This window comes from Athene cunicularia (genome assembly GCF_003259725.1).
Source record: "Athene cunicularia isolate RWA chromosome 1 unlocalized genomic scaffold, athCun1 chr1_part1, whole genome shotgun sequence".
NCBI classification, from domain to species: domain Eukaryota; kingdom Metazoa; phylum Chordata; class Aves; order Strigiformes; family Strigidae; genus Athene; species Athene cunicularia.
In genome coordinates, this window is record NW_020799091.1 from 87490198 (window position 1) to 87510376 (window position 20179).

Below are 20179 nucleotides of genomic sequence, written 5' to 3' on the forward strand. Positions count from 1 at the left end.
ACAGGCTGCATTTGACTAGATGTGTGGCGAGTCACTAAGCTCATCAATTAGCAAAAGTGCAGTGAGACTTTTATATCTTGATATCGGTTTATAATTTGTAGTAAATCATGACTATAATGTGATGATCTCCCTAAATCGGTAATTGTTCCTCCTGAATCTGGGAGAACATAGGATACCTCCCCTGTCCACACCAGTAACAAAGATATTTTACAGCAATTCTGATAAACGTGGTAACAAAACCTGCAGTTCCTTTACCACCCTCCTGCCCAAGCCTTTTATACTGGCAACTGGTTACATCCTTAGCACTTCCTATCTCTGGGAGAAAGCCATGATGGAAAGAAGCTCAGGGAAGGGATAGTCCTCTATAACTGCCTGTTGCTTCAGCAAAAGAAAAGACAGTAGAAAAGGAATGAGCTGAATCTTGGAGCACTCCATCAAACCCACTGGTGCTGGGAGGTTCCAGCCTGCTCCGGCCCTGCCAGCAGCTTCCCCGAGGTGAAACCCCAGCAACATGCCTGGCTGGAGTCAGTGATGCAGAGTTTAATTTATTTCAGTTTTAGGTGCCTAGCTTTTTACTTTCGTCTGAACACAGTAATCGGAGCACATAATGCTTTCATATTCAGCACACAGCCTAGCCTGCATTTTATATCTCTTCCCCCCACTGCTTCTTTGTATGGATAAGAAATCAGAGCCAACAAAGGGGTTAAACCCAAATGCAGGAGCTACAAATCTGACATCTTTTTCCCCTCACTTTTCTCCCCCTGTCAAGGATTTTTCTTGTCACACTGCACACCCAGCCTTCCTAGGGGCACACAGGTAGTGTTCATCTGTCACAGTGATGGGCTCAGACTCTTGGGGGCACAGTCACACTACATATAAACAACAAAACTCCTAGCTGCTATAATCATATCAGCAATGAGTGATACGTCCTGTAAAAAATGCCTAAGGAAGCTGCTAAAGTATGCTGGAGGTGGTTATAAACTATTCTTCTGAGATCAGTTTCTTGACAGTTGGTCAAAATAACAACCAAACAGTTACTGAAATACTCCTTACAATTTTCTTTGCCTTCTTAAGTGATCTTAGTCACATAAAAATAGCCATATTATTATGAAATATTGTGAGGGCAGAATTCAAACTCTGCAATATGCTCTCCCCAACCACCGGGACTCCATCAGCATTTTTGATAAGCTCGTGTCGAGAAACGATATGCCCCTGGCTAAAAATTAGTTATTTAATAGAGCTACTAAAAAAATGGGATCTCTCTCTTTAAGCATTTGACCCTGAGGCAGAAGAGAAGGGGAGGGAGGGAGAAGGAGAGAGATGATAATCGCTTTAGATAACAACCTGAGTCATGGTAATAGCAGTGTAATTGCTATCCAAGTGCTTTTAGCAGGAAACAGCCACGCCTAGAGAGGCACCTGTGCAGAGGAAGATTAGTTTTAAATGGAGGAAGGACAGAGATATAAATGCACTTTCGGCTGAGCACAGTGGAAAGTAAGAAATAGTTGTTTGTTTATGTAGAAACTGCCTTAAATCCTAGCGCTACTTTGTACTGCTTCAGATAATGGGATGTGGCTGGTATGTAATTTATGTGAGAAGCACGTACACCTCAGGGCTCAAAATGAAATGGGAATTTATATTTAGTCAGGGAAAAGAAAATAACCATATGTGGGGAAGAAGTGGTTGATGCTCTCTTTCTGGAATAAATCAGTTTCTGCAACGATTATGACCCTCCCATTAATAAAATTCATGTCAGTCTGACAATCTAAAATAAGACCTTTACTTGAAATTAGGTATGATTGTATTAAGTGATTTTCTTGGAAGAAAGCAGCATGAGAATGGAATGATTTGTAGTTGACTGATTAATCAAATGTAAGTATCAAACATGCCCTCCATATGCACAAGCCATGCTCTTGTGCATTTTAAGATCTGTTTGTCTTCTCCACTTCTCTGTAGGGCACTGCTATAACAGCACCATCCTCTGAGGGCCGAGCCCCCAGTTCTTATTGCACCCCTCTGACATGGCACCTCTGGAGTGAGCCCAGTAAAGGCAAGGATGTTTTCACATAGGTTTGGGCAGACTGTCAGCCCCTGTTCTCCAGCTGCCCTTGCTGTTTCCCACCGGGGCGAGCCGGTGCTGCCTGTGGGTCTGTCTCCATCACAGCCCTATCAACTCAGGGAAAATCAAGATCTGGGTTTCTGAGTAACAGACGACAAATTGCTGTTTTGTTTCCACAGGATGCAGTCTGTGAAGTGGGTAGAGCTGAGTGTAAGAATCGATTATGTTTTCTCATGAAGGTGCCAGATCTTTCAGGGAGGGTATTGATTTATGAATTCAACTCTTCAAGTTGCTTTCTACTACATCTTTTTCTTCTAAAGTTCAGTGATCTGAATGTCAACAGGCATGAACAAAACCCCCATGTTTGAAAAGCCTGAATCTGTATCTGTAGGAAATAAAAACTACTAAATTTGCTCTTTGATGTCCTCTGCAAGCCATTTTCATAGATTCTAGCGCATCCTTTTATTCTGAGAGAGTTTCAAGAGATTTGAGATGTCTGTTGGTAATAGATTTTGCATGCAGAACACACATGTGTGCCAATGCATTACCATGAATGTTATTTTCTTGGAAAAATAGCTTTTTTTTTTCTATTTGTAAACTGCATAACTGCATTTGATCACAGTCTAGAAATATTTTATACCAGAAATTATCTATCTTGAATTGCTGAATAATAGTATTTGGGTAGGCTGCTATGGCAACAGATGTACAGTCTCTGGATTCACACATCAAAGGCTCTTATGGCAACTGTTTTTTGGATACCCCTTCATTGCATAAGCAGGAAAATATACTGAGCTATCCCAGTAATCTCTGGAAAGACGGCAGCAGTAGAATAAACTGACATGTTTACTACCTTACTTTTTTTAAAAAATATAAATAAAGGCATATCTTTCATTAAAAAAAGAACAAAAAGGACAGAATGACACTGTGGAATCAATAACATGAAAATACTTTATGAATATTTATTATAAATTAGTATTTATATTATACTGATACTTAGAAACTGAACCAAAGATAGATTGGCATTGACAACATTGAAGATGATCCAGTCCAACCATTAACCTCACACTGACAGTTCCCAACTACACCATATCCCTCAGCGCTATGTCGACCCAACTCTTACACACCTCCAGGGATGGGGACTCCACCACCTCCCTGGGCAGCCCATTCCAATGCCCAACAACCCCTTCTGGAAAGAAATGCTTCCTAATACCCAGTCTAAACCTTCCCTGGCACAACTTGAGGCCATTCCCTCTTGAACTATCACTTATTACTTGGTTAAAGAGGCTCATCCCCAGCTCTCTGCACCCTCCTTTCAGGTAGCTGTAGAGGGCGATGAGGTCTCCCCTCAGCCTCCTCTTCTCCAGACTAAACACCCCCAGTTCCCTCAGCCGCTCCCCGTACGACCTGTGCTCCAGACCCTGCACCAGCTTCGTTGCCCTTCTCTGGACACGCTCGAGTCATTCAATGTCCTTTTTGTAGTGAGGGGCCCAAAACTGAACACAGGAATCGAGGTGCGGCCTCACCAGTGCCGAGTACAGGGGTCAGATCCCTTCCCTGTCCCTGCTGGCCACGCTATTGCTGACACAAGCCAGGATGCCATTGGCCTTCTTGGCCCCCTGGGCACACTGCTGGCTCCTGTTCAGCCGGCTGTCAATCAACCCCCCCAGGTCCCTCTCTGACTGGCAGCTCTCCAGCCACTCCTCCCCAAGCCTGTAGCGCTGCTGGGGGTTGTTGTGGCCCAATATAGCCATTATACAGGCTCAAAGAAGGTAACCATCCTTGCCACAAAGCAGCTCCTTTTTTAATTCTTCTTTTTTAAGACTCAGTGAAATTTTACAGAAAAGGACCTTCATATTAGAAATACATCAGGTTTAAATGACCTTGACCTATGATACACAGCAATGATCCTAACAGAAAAGTGGTTAGTCATGCTGCTGAGCTGTTTCACCTTTCCTTCTGCATTCAAAGGAACTGTTTGCATTTATCAAATGGGGTTTGGATTAGCCCTTATTTTTCGGTGTGCAATTCTCTGAACAAAGGTGTTCCTCTTGTTCCTCTTCCCCCTTTATTATCACTGTCCCCACATGACTACTCCACAGCTGTGGGTCTATAAGTAGCTGGCAAAGTGGTGTCTGTCTGTGATCAAAGGTCTCCAGCATCCACTGTAACAGTTCGTTCAGTGCAAGACACACTGGTATACATGTACACTCCTACTGATGAAGTCTGTTTGAAAACAGAGTTTGTGCTTCACAAAAAGGGATGGTAACTTTTGAACAGGAAGACATCAATTAAATAATTAGGGTTAGTATGGAAGAAACCACAAAGTGTCTATCCCCTTAATATGTTTAAGAACAAATTATAAAAACTTCTGTGAGTGATGTCATAAATAAAGCCGTTTGGGACAGAGAGGTGAACTAGATGACATCCTTGGTTCTGTATTTCTGTGGCTCTGCCATCACTGTGCTTGTGTAAGTCTTCCCTTCACCCGGGGGTAGGATGGCAGACTCCAGATAGAGGGAAGTTGAAATGATATGTCAAGCAACTGGGGAAAAAAGTGAACACCTGAGTGCCTGGAAGAGTGTCATATGCTCTTAGTCATTTTTCTACATTTTTTTTTTTTTTAATGTCAGAGGCTCACTAATATAAGCCTTTAGGGAAAAACTTTTTAAAAAAACCCAAACCAATAAATCATCTGGTCCACAAAAGGGGCTGCACAGTACAGGCATTTTTACTTATTTAATATGTACTTGAAGGTTTAATTTAAGTGGTAGGGAGTAAATGCATTTTTATGAAGCAGAAAAATGTCTTAAGAAACTAAATTTGACTTTGCAGAACATAAAATCTTTTTAATGGTAGATATTCAAGTACTATGCATTAGTGTGGCTATATTGGGAAATATGCAGACTAGGTGTGCTAATTTCTGAGGATATTTTCTCACTGGCTATCTGTAAGAAGCGGCTAATGACAATGTCTTTGGCCTTGGTGGTCTCCATATTCCTCTCCCGTGATATCTGCATGCTGATTTGATCAACATTAGTCATGATAAGCTCTGAGGCCAGGATCTGAGTGGGGGATGCCCTGTTTGCTGTGCTATCCATGATGTACTGCTTATACAGTTCCACCAGCTTCTGTTCAAGGTAGTCGTTCAGGGCTGAGTCGGAGAGGGGCTGCTGGTGGGGCACTAAGCTGGCCAGCCGCCAGCATGAGGAGTAGCCTTGGGCTGGCTTGCGGTTGGTGTCACTGGAGGGAGGGACCTTCACAGACTCCATGGGGGGAGGAATCTCTGAAGACTCCAAGAAGGGTCCTATGCCGCTGTCACAGGTAAAATCTGTCGCGACTGAGCTAATTGGCACCACGTAGTCCCCAGCTATATGCAAATCGTTGTAGTTCTTGCAAATGCTTTTGCAGGAAGAAGGTACCAGGTAGGTGTCTTTTCTTGTCAGCCCCTCACAGACAGGCATAGCTGGAGATGGCTGCCCTGAGGGCGTGGGGTGCTGTGTAGGCTGTAGGGGATTATCCTTCTGCCTTCTGCTGTGCTTGCTACCTCTAGAGCAGACTGAGGAAATGCACTTGCCAGCAGATCTGCATCTCTGAAGGAGGCTCTTTCCTTGTCCTTCATCCGTGGAAGAATAACTAATAGACCTCATTTCACACACCACTTCTTCAGCTGATCTCTTGCTGTATAGCTCAGGGTTGAGGTCTTCACAAAGGTAGGCAATTCTGTAAAGGTAACCTTCTGACAGCATCCTTCACCAAAGAAAAGGAACCACCAGCAAACAGAAAAATTACAAGAAACCGTTAGTTCATTACAAAGTCATTCAGTGGTGATTACACTCACAAGTCTGTTACTAGCTGTGAAGAGATGTTTCCAATTTGAAAACGTCTTTCTAAAGGACTTGAGTCATTGAGTGAAGTGATCAGCTAGTCTCCCTGTTGTGCTGTTAATCACACCAAAGCATATTCTGTATAACATAATGAATGGCACGTCCAATACATTCAATGACAAGTGAGTTGGGAAGAGAGGAACAAGAAGTGGTTTGTTGTGATAATAGTTGTAATAGTTTACCCTTAAATATATATATTTTTTCCCTTGTCTTCAGTAAGAAGCCAAGGGGTTTCCCCTTTTTGTCACATGCTTTGAAGCAACTTTTGTCGTGTGTGGTTTGTCAGCTGCCTCCAAAATATGTTGATTTGAGATTCATATTGAGAGTATTACCCCTTCTGTTCCAGACTAATCGATGACTGTGGGTGGGGTTCCTTTGTCATTAAAATATCTCAGATCATTAAATTAGCACTTTGCACTTCTGCATGTCAGGCAGGATGGAATTAACTGTCTGTAACTTTTAGACATTAAAATGTCAGTGGCAAAAAAGCAAAGCTTTTTGGAGGCATGATTCATCCGACCTGTTTTAGACACCTAAATCAAAATGAAATTAATTGTGCCCTAGATTTGTTTACCACTCTCCAGTTACTATAAAAGGATCTTAAACTGACTATCCTAGATGCAGAAATCTGAAGTGCACTTTTGAAGAGACATATTTCAGTGCAATGCATAAGAAAGTGCACATTTCAGAAGTACTCTGGCTCCTTTACTGTTGGATTATTCATGAGTACCACCAGCTCTGAAATCAGTTTCTTGTACGCAAGTTTCTACAAAGTCACAATCAGGTTTCAGCAGTCACTAACTCTCCCCACTCTGAGCAGGCAGCTCAGTCTCAGAAGCTGCACAGACATGTTAGTAATGAAAGACAGGACTCGCTGGCAAGGACACATACATCTGCACATCAGTAAATGTTCTGACCAAGCTTTAGCAGATCCACCAACACATAATTGTTCTTAAATCCACCTCTGTGTTGTTGTGGGGTTTTTTTAGCAGATGTCAAGGACATGATCAATGGGAAAGATGTCCCAAAGAAATTGTGCGATCTAGCAAAGAGAAAGTAAATCTTAAGTAAAAATAAATTAAAATGAAAATTGGTTTTGTGCTTTCTATAGTACAAAATATCTTGTGTGATAGAGGAACAGATAACTTCTCTTTGTTTTAATAGCAAGTACTTTTCTACATTTACTATTTAATCCAATTATATCGTTTTAATCTTTACCAGATACTGTCTCTGCAGATATGAACATATGTCCCAGTCACTTGTCAGTTTGCCTGTCTATTTCAAAACACCCGCACCAGAACGGGAACATCCTCCCACAAGCTGTGAATGGGGAGGTGGCATCTCTCTGGCACATGCTGCACTACACCATGCTGCTGTCAACATATCTTTTCAAAGACTGAAACGTCCTTCATTTCTTAGTAAAGTATTTCGCATGCCACAGCTGCTCATGCAAAATACTGCATTAATAATAAATGTTGGCTAAATCCTGGCTAAGCATGAATATAGACTAAGTAGATATTAGGAAGAGACAGTGTGAGAAAAGACTTTCCTTGGCGGTGGGAAACCACTTCCATACTATGAAGAAGAAGGTTGAAGGGAAAATAAACTTCCTTCAGAAGGAAATTTCCATTAAATTAAAGGAAATTAAATGTGTCCAAACACTTACTTTGGTGACCTGGACCCTCTCTGCTGCTGCCAGTTGTGTGAGATTTCCCACAGGCAGGTTACATTTAATGAAAAGTGACCTATTTATACAAGAGGAGAAAGAAAAAAAAAATGTTTGGGGCTTGGCATTCCTTGCAGTATGTTGCTGTTGTCTTGCTTTATGTTTTAGCTGTGATGAAGGTGCCACCACAGAAATCTTAGCCAAATACTAGAGCTACTCAGGCTATCAACTCATCCCCCTCTCTCTTCTGCTTCTATCCCCTTCTTTCCCTTCCCCTAGTCATCCACGGCCCAGATGGCTTTATTGCGAAGTCACCACTGACTTTGGCTAGCATGAATCTGGAATTGTTATACGCTTATTTGTACTGTGGATTCTGAGAAATGGGTGGAAATATAACATATGGCCTGTTCTCTGCTCAACCAACATACGGAAAGCCAGTTGTGTTCAGGTAGCATGTGACACTTCTGTCTTTCCTCCTACTCAGATGTATGTTGTTTCTTGTCATAAGGTGATACATTAGGGAAATGAAACCGTTGGTTTCATTTCTTTGCATTGCATTCTGCAATGCTTATTTTAAGAGTTTTGGAGCACACTGTGTGAAGAGGCAGTCGTGGAAACAAAAGAACTGGCAAATTAAAAAAATTAGGCTCTCAGCAGGCTCAGGAGATGTGCATTTCACTGAACTAATTACAAGCTCACCCTCTGAAGCTGGGAAGGGCTGTCACACTAATCTGACTATTCCCAGCTTTTCAAGGAAATCTGATTGAAGTTTTGATAGGTAGTGTTGAGAGATTGAATGTAAAAGAGAGGTGCATATATCTCTGGTCTTAGTACTTAATATAATATATACCTCTGTCAAGTTGTTATTCCATCACTACCAATGGCTGGTCAAGCAATTGGGTCACCTTTAATTCTTGTATTTTACATCTGATAAGGATGACAGTTTTCATTAATTCTACTTTCTCATGACCATTCTCTTAACCACCCTTCCATGCCACAGACACACATATGCACCGGGATTTCAAGTGCACAGGGATTGTATCTAATGTCTTTCAATATTTTGGGTTTCATGCTCCTTAAATTCAGATTTCACTTCCCTCTTCCTCAAAATAACTGCATGACTTCCCTTGCACAAGGAAAAACAGTCCTTTTTACAATTCTGATCTGTTGGATTTTACATGTGAGGTGAACAAAGAGATTTTTCTTTGTGTGGCTACTCCTGGCAATGGGAGCTGACTACATTCTATCTAAGCCTAGTGGAGACGGAGGAAGACTGTCTGGTTTACACTGTCTTTTCTATCTGACATAGACTTTATTACTGTCAGATGATCTTAAAAACTCATATATCTTGCCTGAGGTTTTTGTTCAGTTCAGCAGCAGCAGAAAGGCCTAAAGGCAGGATGAATGTTTAAAGCCAGGTGGAGAATCCAGTGGTATTCCAAATATTTTCTGAGTGGCAGCAAATTTGCTGGGTTATAATGCTTGGAGACAGTGCCAATGTTTGCATAAAGACCTCAGGTTAGAGTCTGGGAGCAGGCAAACGGAATGGGAGTTCTTGGCTCAGGATAAGGAAAATGCTTAAGAAAAGCCTGAGAAGCGTACACAAAAAGATATGATAAATTGTGTCCTATATAAAAACCTGAGCAAGATGAAAAGTTGCTAGGGAGAACAAAAAGAATGTGGTGCCAGCTGGGATCACAGCTCAGTGGGGAGAGGGACATTCTTTTGCACTGCAAAAGGAGGAGGAGGAGGTGGAAACTCAGAGAAGAGACAAGCTTTTTAACTATGTCTGGCTTTCAAATCTCTGAGCAAGGCTCTGAAAGGCATTAAAGTTGTGCTGCTGGTTGTTGGAGTTCAAGTTTTATCACAGCATATACCTTAAGTTCTAGCTGACTTAGTAAATGGGACCCTGGATGACAGTCTCCCTGTTTCAAGGGGAAGTCAAATCCTGTGAATCCATCTGTAGTAATTTTTTCCCATTTTAAGACACTTTTGCAGGCTGTGGAGTTACAGACAGATCCCTTCCGTGAGGCCTGGGATCCACCTCAGATTGCAGGACATGTGTGCAAGAGTTCTCCTGGCAAGCAGGATAGTCTGGAGAGCAAGCCTGCTTATGTTGCAGGATATATAACTCACCTTCCACAGGGGCTGGTGTGAAACAGCTCCCAGAAAGCCTGAGTGCAGCCAGTGTAGGGCAATCAGGAGAGTGAAGAAAGTAGTATAATGAGCCGTGCATATGGATGAGTATAGCCTTTCCTGAATGCCTGAATCCCACAGGTCATTGGTATCTGAACCCCATTTGATAAGGCCTATCTCCAGTGCTCAGGGTTGTCTTGGGTCGTGCTGATGACACTAAACTGCGTGGTGAGGTGGATGCGTCAGAAGGGTGAGGAAGAGTGGGCTAGCAATAACAGTATGAAGTTTAACAAAGACAAGTGCACCTGGGATGACATAACCAGTACAGGCTAGGATCTGTGTGGCTGGGTAGCAGCTTTGGTGAAAGGGACCTGGGTGTCCTGGTGGACCACAAACTGAATGTGCATCAGGGCTGCACCTGCAGGGGCATTACTAGCAGAAACAGAGATGTGATCATTCCATTCTACTCAGCACTTGTCAGGCCACACCTGGAGCATCCAGTTCTGGTCCTCACAATTCAAGAAAGATGTGGACAGACAAGAGAGGGTACAGTGGAGGGCCATGAAGATGACCAAAGGGCTGGAGAACCTGCCCTGTGAGGAAAGACTGAAGGAGTTAGGACTCTTCTACCTGGAAAAAGAAGGTTGTGGAGGGAACTCATCTCAGTATTCCACCACTTAAAAGGCAGCTACAAAGAGGAGATAGGCTTTCTCTTCACAAGGAGCCACATGGAGAAGACAAGGGGCAATAGGTACAAGCTGCATCAGGAGAGGTTTCATCTCAATATAAGGGAGAAATTTTTTACAGTGAAAACAATCAATGACTAGAACAGCCTCCCCAGGGACGTGGTGGAGTCCCCATCACTGGAGGTTTTCAAGATGCGACTGGACGGGGTGCTAGATAATTTCACCTAGGCTCCCTTTCCCATGAAAGTTTGAACCAGATGATCTTTTGAGGTCCCTTCTAACCTGCGCTGTTCTATGACTGTGATTCTATGATAACGGTGGCTGCTATTTGAGGTATGAGTTGGCCCACTTTGCCCACAGCAGAAGAGAAGAGGAATAGTAAGACGTGTTTTTGCACAAGCATCTGAATGTCACCTGCTGCATGTGCAACCTCCTCTCCCTGTTACTGCTGCTGCTCTGGAAGATCTGGGACCTGTGGGACTGCTCTCTGAGGCTATTTTAGCAGTGCTCATGAGCAAACCCCTCTTGTCCCCTCCCTGCAACTCTCTCCACTCTGATCTTTTGGTCTTCCCACAGAAGAAAACATGAGACCAGCTCATCTTCCTTAGTCCATGTCAACAGTTCAAGAGATGCTGGAAAGCTAGGAGTACCTCTCCCACAGGGGAATGTGGGCTGTCTTGAGAGGGAACAATTAGAGTAGGTTTGAGAGGATAATAATCCTGTATTTCAGGAGTATGAGGGAATCTCCTTGAAGGACAGGCTGAAGGAAGCAAGTGAGGAGAGACATCTTCCCCAAGAACACATTTTATTTATATGTCTATTGTGCTGTTGAATGTTCTTGTCATACAAGTGTCTACCCATTTTTATTCATGATAAATGGATGGCAGTGAGCTTCAGGAAAATCTGGTTTCTTTCATTTAGAAAAAAAACCTACATTCTTACTGTATGTCCAAGTGTTGTTATATCTTTAAGTGGAGTTTGAGGGAACAGGCTTCCATAAAAAATACAATTAAAACTGTATGTGGGTAAATATAGCTTCTTGAGTTCTCAAATAATTTCCCATACAAGTCTGTTTTAGCAGTTCAAGTTCCTTGAAACTTTGTACAGAGCAAGCCTGGTTCACCATTTTCCACACTTTTCTTAATCACCTATACCCATACAAAGTTTTTTTTTTTCAGGACAATCTGCTTTAATAGCATTTTACATCTCCTATCCACAGCTGAAGACACAACATGAAATGTGAGAAAGGAAAGGGTTGGGTTCCACATTCATAAGGATGAATTGACTACATTCTGTTTCTACACTCTGCTTTTAAGTCTATCTAGGGTGGAAATCACTTCATGTTTCTGGATTTCTGTGCTTATTTTAATGAGTTGTTAGTTGTTGTCATGGCTGAACTACACGGACTGTAATATTTTGTGTCTAAGCAGTTGAAGTAAAGGGGAAATAAATTAATGTGCACTAGAAGTGAAAAGAATAAATGGTAAAGCAAGAAAGATAGAAAAGGCTGAAGGGGTTTCCCAGGAGGAGTGAGGGAAGTGGTGCACTAACGAGCATTGAAACATAAGTCACATCTGCTGTAGAGTATAAAAAAGAGGGAGGAAGTTGCATGTTGTATGTGTATACCCATGTCAAACTGTGAATCTGCAGCGAACCAGGAAATTCACTGTGAATCAGGAAAATAAAATGATAAAGCTTCTTTGTTTATACTTTTTAACATCATCTTGTTTTCAGAGAAGTCTCAGCTTTTTTTCTACTTTTTTTTTTTTTAATATAATGCCTATGTTTATTATGGTGTCTATTTTTATTTCTCATATATAAATAGATTACTTCAAAGACATCATTTAGTCAGTACACTAACATGCACAGAAAGATGAATAAAAATACCATAATTATGATTAAAGCAACATACCTCTTAAGGCTCCCTTAAAAGCATTCTGAAAAACATTTTTTATATGATTTTATGAAAGACTTTAGAAATATCAGATTTTTTTTTTTTTTTTTTTTTTTTTTGCATTTTGAAGTTGCATTGCAATCATGGTCAGTCACAGTTGTGAAAATACCCTTTTGAAATGTTTTCATCACTTCTTAAGGCAGCAGAAACTGCATGTGGACAGCAAGCAGCTGAGACTCTGCAAAGATGCACATGCATTCCAAACAGAAAAAGTGCATCTTCATTTTACCAGCTACCAGCTGTGATCCCACACAAACAGAACCACAACACTTTGATAAGCAAGAACATTTTCATACATTTATATAATGCATAGTATATTTTAGTTCTTACCTCCAAAGATACAGCAGCTGACCAGGTACAGAAAATTTGTTGTCTTCTAACCAGTTTAAAGCTTCCTGTGAGTCTGTCCTACCCCAAAATGCAAAGTCCTGTTTTTATTTCCTTTTTACATACAATTCTAAGATCACATGTATTTTATTTCTAATCCTCTATAGCACAGAAGTATAGAAAGGAAGTCCCTCAGGAGATGAAGGGGTTTTATAACTTGCCTGAACTGCAGCACACTGAAGCTGCTTCCTCTTTTATGTCTAAATGAAACTTCGTTGTGAAACCGTGTACTGTTAAAATAGTGGATTGCAACACACTCAGTCCAGGCAGATGGACTTCTCTTTATTAATTGTTATACAAAAAAACCCTGGTGAACTGAACAGCTAGAAAGAACAATCTTAGAGAAACTGCTCATTTGTTGGCAACTTAGAGTGTATCCCTTTTCAGCCACTATCATTCTCTTTTTCATCGAGACAGCGAGATATCTAGACATGTCAAGATTGTTATGCAAAATAGGTAGGAAGAGTGATATGCCAGAGTAGAAATGCATTTCATAGCAGGCCTGCTTTGCTCTCTACAGACCCTCATACATCTCAGCTTCCACCGAACAGCACAGCTCAGCTGGTTTATCAGGTTTTGCTTGGTATCTGCAAAAGCTGTCAGGAGGAAAGTTAGACTCCAGGTGCACTCAGTACCTTAGTGCCTGCCATACCCAGGCAGGCAGCTTGTCTTAGCAGGGGCAGCATATGAAAATACCTTGGGCAAGTGGAAGTTCAACCTCCAAGCTTGAGGTGTATGGACAGTGAATATGTCTTTGAGATGGAGTATTCCTTAAAGAACAGAGGACAAGTACTGCTTGAAGGATGTAACTTGACTGTTTGAAATGCTCCCAGTAGGATGTACAGAATTTGCTTTAAAAGGCATCATCAGGCATCCATACACTGCAATAATAAGATAAATTTATTTTCATTCTGAGTGTATTTTAACTTCCTTATTGAGGACCTATTTTTCAGTTTTTTCTTCTCAGAAGCCTCCAACTCTGCCAGCCAGAAAATATGTTGTGGTACAATGCTTCTATAAACATAATTTTGCTAAATATTTGATGTGATATGATACATGATCAGGACTAGTAGCCAAAGACTTCTTAGCCATAGTCATGGAAAAATTACATATGTCAGCCTGGCCCTACCTATACATCCCTAGCTAGTTCATACAACAGTTTAATCAAATAATATTCTACCAAATCATATGCCATGCTAGTATCAACGACATGTAAAAAGCACAAAAAATGGACAAAATTGGCAGTTTAATGCAGATCTCAACAGATATCTTTGCTATAGAAGTGCTCCCTGTGGAAACAAAGCTACTGTAGTGACAACTCTTTTATGCTTAACATATTAACTTTATTGTATTTTTTTTCCTTGATCTTTCACTGGCACTGTGGACCAATCTCAGGCCTTGACAAATTTATATACTGGTCCAACACTTTTTTCGATATTTCCATATCTGGTTGAAATAGTATTGAGGGGAGCAAGAGATAAATCACTAGGAGGTTTTGCCTCTTCTACAGATCCAGAGAGAAATACATACCCAGAAGCTCAATATTTCTAGTTAGACTGTTGGGATATTACTTTGGTACTATAAAAAAGCATTTTGGTAAAGGTCCTCAGAGAGTTTTCAAAATATATTTTAAATCATATAATCCATGTAAGAACAGCTATAAATGGGCAGATTTTTGAAAGTAAAAAGTGCTGCCACAGCCAGAAAAGCGCAGCTATACAGAACCACTGAAAAATCAATCTACTTTCATAGAAATATCTAAATAAGGATTTCAGACTTACCTTCAGGCACCTACATTTGAAAAAAATAAGTGGCCTTTTTTTCCCAGCCATGCACATGTAATATTTTTAGTGCTCTAGAGGAAGTCAAACACTGTCTGTATTTCTGCACAGCAGCTATAGGTGCCTATAGAAGGGAGATGTTGAACTGTCTTTTCTTATATAAATTGCACATTTAATATCCTGACAGTCTAGGCTTTGGGGACACTCATTTATTCTAATGACCTTCTCCACATTCACTCATGACCTTGGAAGGGTTGTCCTCAGCTAAGAAGCATTATCCTATATGAAATTCTACATTGTGACTTATCAACTGCTTTGAGTGTAGCACTCTGAGGGCCAGATTTGGAGCTGAATGAGTTGGGAGACTATACAAGATAATGGCACCTGACCCCTTTTGCAAAGATGCCTGCATGTGTTGCATCCTCCCATGCTCAGTGGAATAAGTGTGAGAGGAGAGGGAAAAGCTCAGCACCTTAGGGAGTCATTCATTCAGTCTCTTCATTTGCAAACGTAGCTGAGCTTGTCCAAGGCCAGGAAAACTTATTTTTGTCAGTGTGCCTCTCTACAGCAAGTCCAATGCATCAAGAATGTTACCCTGAAATGCTGGGGTTTCGACCCCAAGCCCCCAATTAAAGTTGACAGCCCTTCACAAAGGGGGGTTGGGTTTACCTTTAGGCTTCCCTCCAGGGTGTGGCAGCCTTGCAGACAGAGCCATTGGGTAAATGAGCCCCAGGTGTCTGCATTAAGTAACCAAAGGTCAGGTGTCCCACTTAGGGATAAAAGCTGGGACCACTTGCAGGAAGGGGTGGTGTCTGTGAGGTGGATGAGCTGTGCAGAGTTCCCTGTTGGGGAAGGACCTCCTGCCTCCCTCGAACTGGGCTCCAGTCAGGTCTGGCCTTTGTAAATGCCAGCTGTGTAGCAATTCAGTAGGTGACTTCATTGGTCTTATGTGTTTGGCTTGTTGACTTGGATGTCTCCCATCTATGGGAGACTGCATTTCACCATTTATTCCACACATTGTTGGTTGTGTGTTGTTAGGGTCAGTGGGATTGATGCTGATTACGTATAATCTGACTTGTTTGTACCCCCAGTGCTCACCCATGTACTGACCCTTTTGTGTCAAATACAATTTGGTTATTGGTTCATCTTTATGCTGGCTGTGTCCTTTATGCTAGGCCTGATAATTGGCAAAACACACCTCACCTTCAAAAATGTAAAACATTTCAAGTAAGTTGCATAGCTCCCTGTTTCCTTCTCTATCGTGTTTCTTCTACTTCCAGGGAGTTTCATCTAGGAAACTGCTTTTATTTTGACCCTAAGAACATCTATCTTAGCTTTTTATTTTAGTTCAGGAGTTTATTTTCCAAACAAATCTGTCAGCTGTATGCCCTCACTGTGCTTTGGTTTGCCTCTTGAAGCATCTGAAGTGGATTCCTTTTGGATGAAACTCAACAGGAGGACACACACCAGAACCATACTTGAAATTTGCCATGGGCATGTTTCATCACGGGCTTTCATGGGACCACAGCGGAGCTAGTCCAATATAACCTCCCCAGACCACACATACCATGGAGATAAGGTTTCAGCACCAGATGTTTTGCTGTTCACATCTGCTCCAAAAGTGATGCACTATTGGCTGATGTAAACAGAACAGAAGAATGCTGCCAAGGCACTCATCTATAGGATAGTACTAGACCATTTCTCATTTCTTCAAGCAGTAACCCTTGTCCACAGATGCCATTCAGCTAGAGTGTCTCAATATGTTGTAAATTATTATACTACACTGCCATGAACACAAGAAAAGGCTGACGTTCCTTCTGTATGGCTACAGGCTCTACCACAGAGGTTCAGTATAAATAAATCTCTGCTTAGCCTGGGCCTGTTTTGTCAGAGTGCAAAGGCAGCTGACTGTCACTTGCAGGTGAAATGTTTGCATTCTAGAAATTATAAATTGGGAGCCTTCGAAAGGACCAATATTCCATAGCTTTTCGTTAAAATTAATAGTAGAAATAAGTCCAGAAAATAAATCTATTTTCCCTGCACATATATTCAAGCAGGTATGTACACAGTAAGCTCTACCAGGTTATCAAATAATTTTAGCTCTATTCCCATTTGGTATGTCTACACCATTAACTAGAAATTTTGAAATTAAGAAGGTTAAAGATAACACCTTAAAATTATCACCTGGTTTATAATTACTTTGTGCAATATGACAAAGGAGATATTTTGAATCCTTTTGGTCTTTGCAAGGGAAGAGGTTATGGGAAGGAGATAAGCACCTTATCGAGTACTTCATCATAAAGAACAAACATGAATGATTTATGTTCCTTACTGCAGCAAAAGCAGTTATATTTCAAGCTTCCCAGTATGCCACACTTGATTAGAGCGAGCCTGAAACTCGGTTTCCAATGTATTAATTACACCGGTGTAATCAATTATTTGTGTAAAGCATCAGTCTTTAAACAGGGAAGAAGCCTCCATTCTACACAGTTTTTTCCTCTTTATTGTTGGTAGCAGAAAATAGATGAATATAATTTTCCAGGTAAAATGTGAGGATTCCCATTTTCCAAATGAGTGCCATGCAAATCTGGTTTTGAGATATCTCAGGCTTAAGGGAACCTCATGGATTAATTGCTTCATTCCCTATGCCTGTTACATGGAAGAAAGGTGGTTGTGGCATCATTATCATCTTGGCCATGTACTTCCAAGGAGGATTAGAAAGGGCATGGATGCACAGAGAGCCTTGCTGCTCTGGAAGAGGTGGGGGAGTTTTGGTACCCAGCTGTATTTACTGTTTCCAGCTGCCCATGGCCAGCCACTGCCCACACAGAACCGAGAAGTCTGGCTGGGCTTGGGGCCCACAGCTTTACCTACAAGAACCCGCGCAAGGGAGCACAGCACCTTCCACATGGCTAAATCAAACAAGTTTTGCATCCAGAGTCTGATACTTCAAAATGAAATAGTAATTTCACCATACAAATGTCCACTAAAACTTTTAGTTATCTACAGAGGCAAGGGCCATGAATTTCCCGATTCCTTGTTGCATTATAATATGCTTTTTGTACTTCAAGTGACAATGTAATGGGGAATATTTGCTGCCTTAAATGCTCCTGCCAGTCAATAAAACATACAATTTATTCTTGTGTTAAATTTAATTTCTCTTTTGTGGCTCACATAAATATTTTAGTTATATCCAGTCAACTCTACAGGTTCAATCTGTGTGAAAATCAAGGAAAAAAAAAAGCAAGACTTTTTTAGAAATATGAGAAAATTATACACAAAATCATTGCACCCTCTGATAAAATCTCCAAGGACAAAGGGAGTTTTCTATGAGAAAAGACAGCAGTATTGGACATAGCATATTCAAGCTGTTCTACATTACATTTCCAGCATTAGTCTTTTCTTGTATTTAATAGCCAGTTAATGAACTCTTTTCAGTTCATGTTCTTTCTCCTTTCACACTAATTTACATGAACTAAAAGACTGGTCTTGTCACAGTTCAGAAATCTTTCTCTTAAGTCTCAACCTCTCTTCATTCATAATCCTTTATTTACCTTTAGTGGTCACTGTTCAACCCATATTTTTTTAATGAAGGTCATAAATAATGCTGCACCAATATATTCTGAATAAAGTATCTTACTGTACAAGTGATCCCATTGATTGCACAGAATATATTGTGGTTTCTGTGCATAACCACATATGGGCACATAAGCATATAAGCACTGTTATTTAGTCTGCGGTGCATGAATCACAAGTGGCCTGTAAAGCATCAGAAGGTAGTGTGCTGGGCAGGATGCCCTCTTTTCATTGTCAATGTCTAGCCAAAATCCAAAAACTTTTTTTTTTCCTTTTTTTTTTTTTACTTGTATTGATAACTTAGAAATGGGTTGTTTTAAACAAACAAATAAAAAAACCTAAATGCCACATACTTTTTAACACCCCTCTAGCCTCAAATAATAATGAGGATAAAAGGTGGTCCACAATGTAGAGATATATATATATATATATATTTACTGAAATACTGAGGTACACCATAAATACTGTGTACAGCTTGCTCTCTGCTGCTGACTGAAATGCCTCAGGGTATGATGCATTTCAGTCAGCAGCAGAGAGGAGCTTGAAACTGCAGTATGCTGGGTAGAGTGCAAACCACAACTACTCTTTAAGCAACGAAGCAGCATATTCTTCCCCATCTCACCAGCCAGCTCGGCTAAAGGACTTAACAGCAGCTGTAACCCTGGTTATGTTTGCACCTTCCAGATCTTTTTAGAGAGTCTTCTGGGGTAATTTTTTAAGTTTTCAAGGATACAAAGATATCAGTTCTGCTCCTTTCATAGAATTTATGTTGTGGTAGGCCTTGTCTATTTCTTTAAAAGTCCATTTTCAAGAGAAAATTCAGCAGTGACTTTTTCTCTAGATTTTTCCCCAAGATGCATCATTCCTTTGTAAGTATCTAAACATTTAAAATATGGATATATAATCTGAAACATTAGTGGTTTCTCACAGTTTTAGTTTTAGGTAATGCTTTTCATATATTGAAAACTTCTTTAAATGCTTGAAATTCATATAAATAATTTCAGCAAGCATTGTGAAAAAAATTCTTATTATTTGTAAGCCTGAGTGTGTGTAGCAAATAGAGTGATCAAAATCAGTATTCCAGGTGGCAAACAAATAAAGCGGCCACCCCAGATCCCTGTGTTTCAAAGCATCTCCCGCAGAATAAAAAAGTGCTTGAGCTCCTATCTCAGATCACCTCCTACTGCAGGAATCCCACAGGGATGTTATACTGCATCCTTTGCTTCACAAGTCTGAAATGATTATTCACATATTCTCACTTAATTAAGTAGCAGCTAATTGCATCCTATGTACCAGGTAGAAAGGCCCATCATTGGATTAGTGATAAGACTAACTAGCAGGTCTGGGAGGAAGTATTTTTGCTACTTGGCATGTAGTTCTACCTTTTATTGAAGGAGTATTTTTAAAGATGCAGGGTCTAGAGCAGAGACTCCAGCAGCCCACAGCTTCTACCTAGGAAGGGAGCAGCAGAGCCTGAGTTGTTTTATCAGTGTTGCCAGAGCAGGGTGTACCTTTCTCTCCTCCCCTTGGCTTTCTTCCCCCAAGAGCCTTTTTCTGCTTTTTTGCCTTTGGGTGAGCTCTGGAATCCCTTCTCAGCAAGTCTCCAGATTTAATAAGCTCTAAGCCTCAGCAAATCCCAGCTGATAAGAGGAGATGCTTGTTTCACCTGTCTGCATCTTGAGGACGAGGAAGAATATTCATCTCTGCAGGACTAGCTCAGTACAATATTGGCAGTTTTATTCCTGGCCTTCCCACTATGGCTAGACAGACTCTCTGGGATAAACCAGGATTTTCTGTGTAATTCCAAAGGAGGAACTAGTTAATTGTATTATACAAGTTTAAAATTATATTTTCAAAAGCAATACAGATTGGCTGGAACACTGCCTACCTGTACAAAATCCTGCCATATGATACATACAATAATTCCAATGCTTGCAATGAGTCTTTGTCAAAAATAAATCATGCGTCACGCTGCTAATGTATTTCTTGGTTCAGTGGCAACTAGCCACTAGTGGTGAGGCTTTAGGATCAGGCAAAGAGCTTTTAACTG

The 20179-nt window shown here is 40.9% G+C and overlaps 1 protein-coding gene across 4 annotated transcripts; it reads right to left on the reverse strand.

The window, feature by feature from the left end:
• Positions 1-3807: 3807 nt before the first annotated feature.
• C1HXorf21 (chromosome 1 CXorf21 homolog) lies at positions 3808-19722 on the reverse strand. 4 transcript variants are annotated; one of them, XM_026860058.1, is made up of 4 exons: positions 19641-19722; positions 13469-13653; positions 12716-12793; positions 3808-5806 (listed from the first exon to the last, which is right to left on the reverse strand). In XM_026860058.1, the coding sequence occupies exon 4, from the start codon at positions 5803-5805 to the stop codon at positions 4927-4929; it is 879 nt and encodes a 292-aa protein (XP_026715859.1). In that variant the 5' UTR covers position 5806; positions 12716-12793; positions 13469-13653; positions 19641-19722; the 3' UTR covers positions 3808-4926. The 4 variants fall into 4 exon arrangements, with proteins under 4 accessions (XP_026715859.1, XP_026715866.1, XP_026715869.1 ...); XM_026860065.1 differs by lacking the exon at positions 13469-13653 and having other exon boundaries at positions 19641-19700; XM_026860068.1 differs by lacking the exons at positions 13469-13653; positions 19641-19722 and adding an exon at positions 19512-19631.
• Positions 19723-20179: the final 457 nt, after the last annotated feature.

Excerpts from the sequence above, each read along its gene's own strand:
- C1HXorf21 (XM_026860058.1), bottom strand. The coding sequence starts at position 5,805 with ATGCTGTCAGAAGGTTACCTTTACAGAATTGCCTACCTTTGTGAAGAC.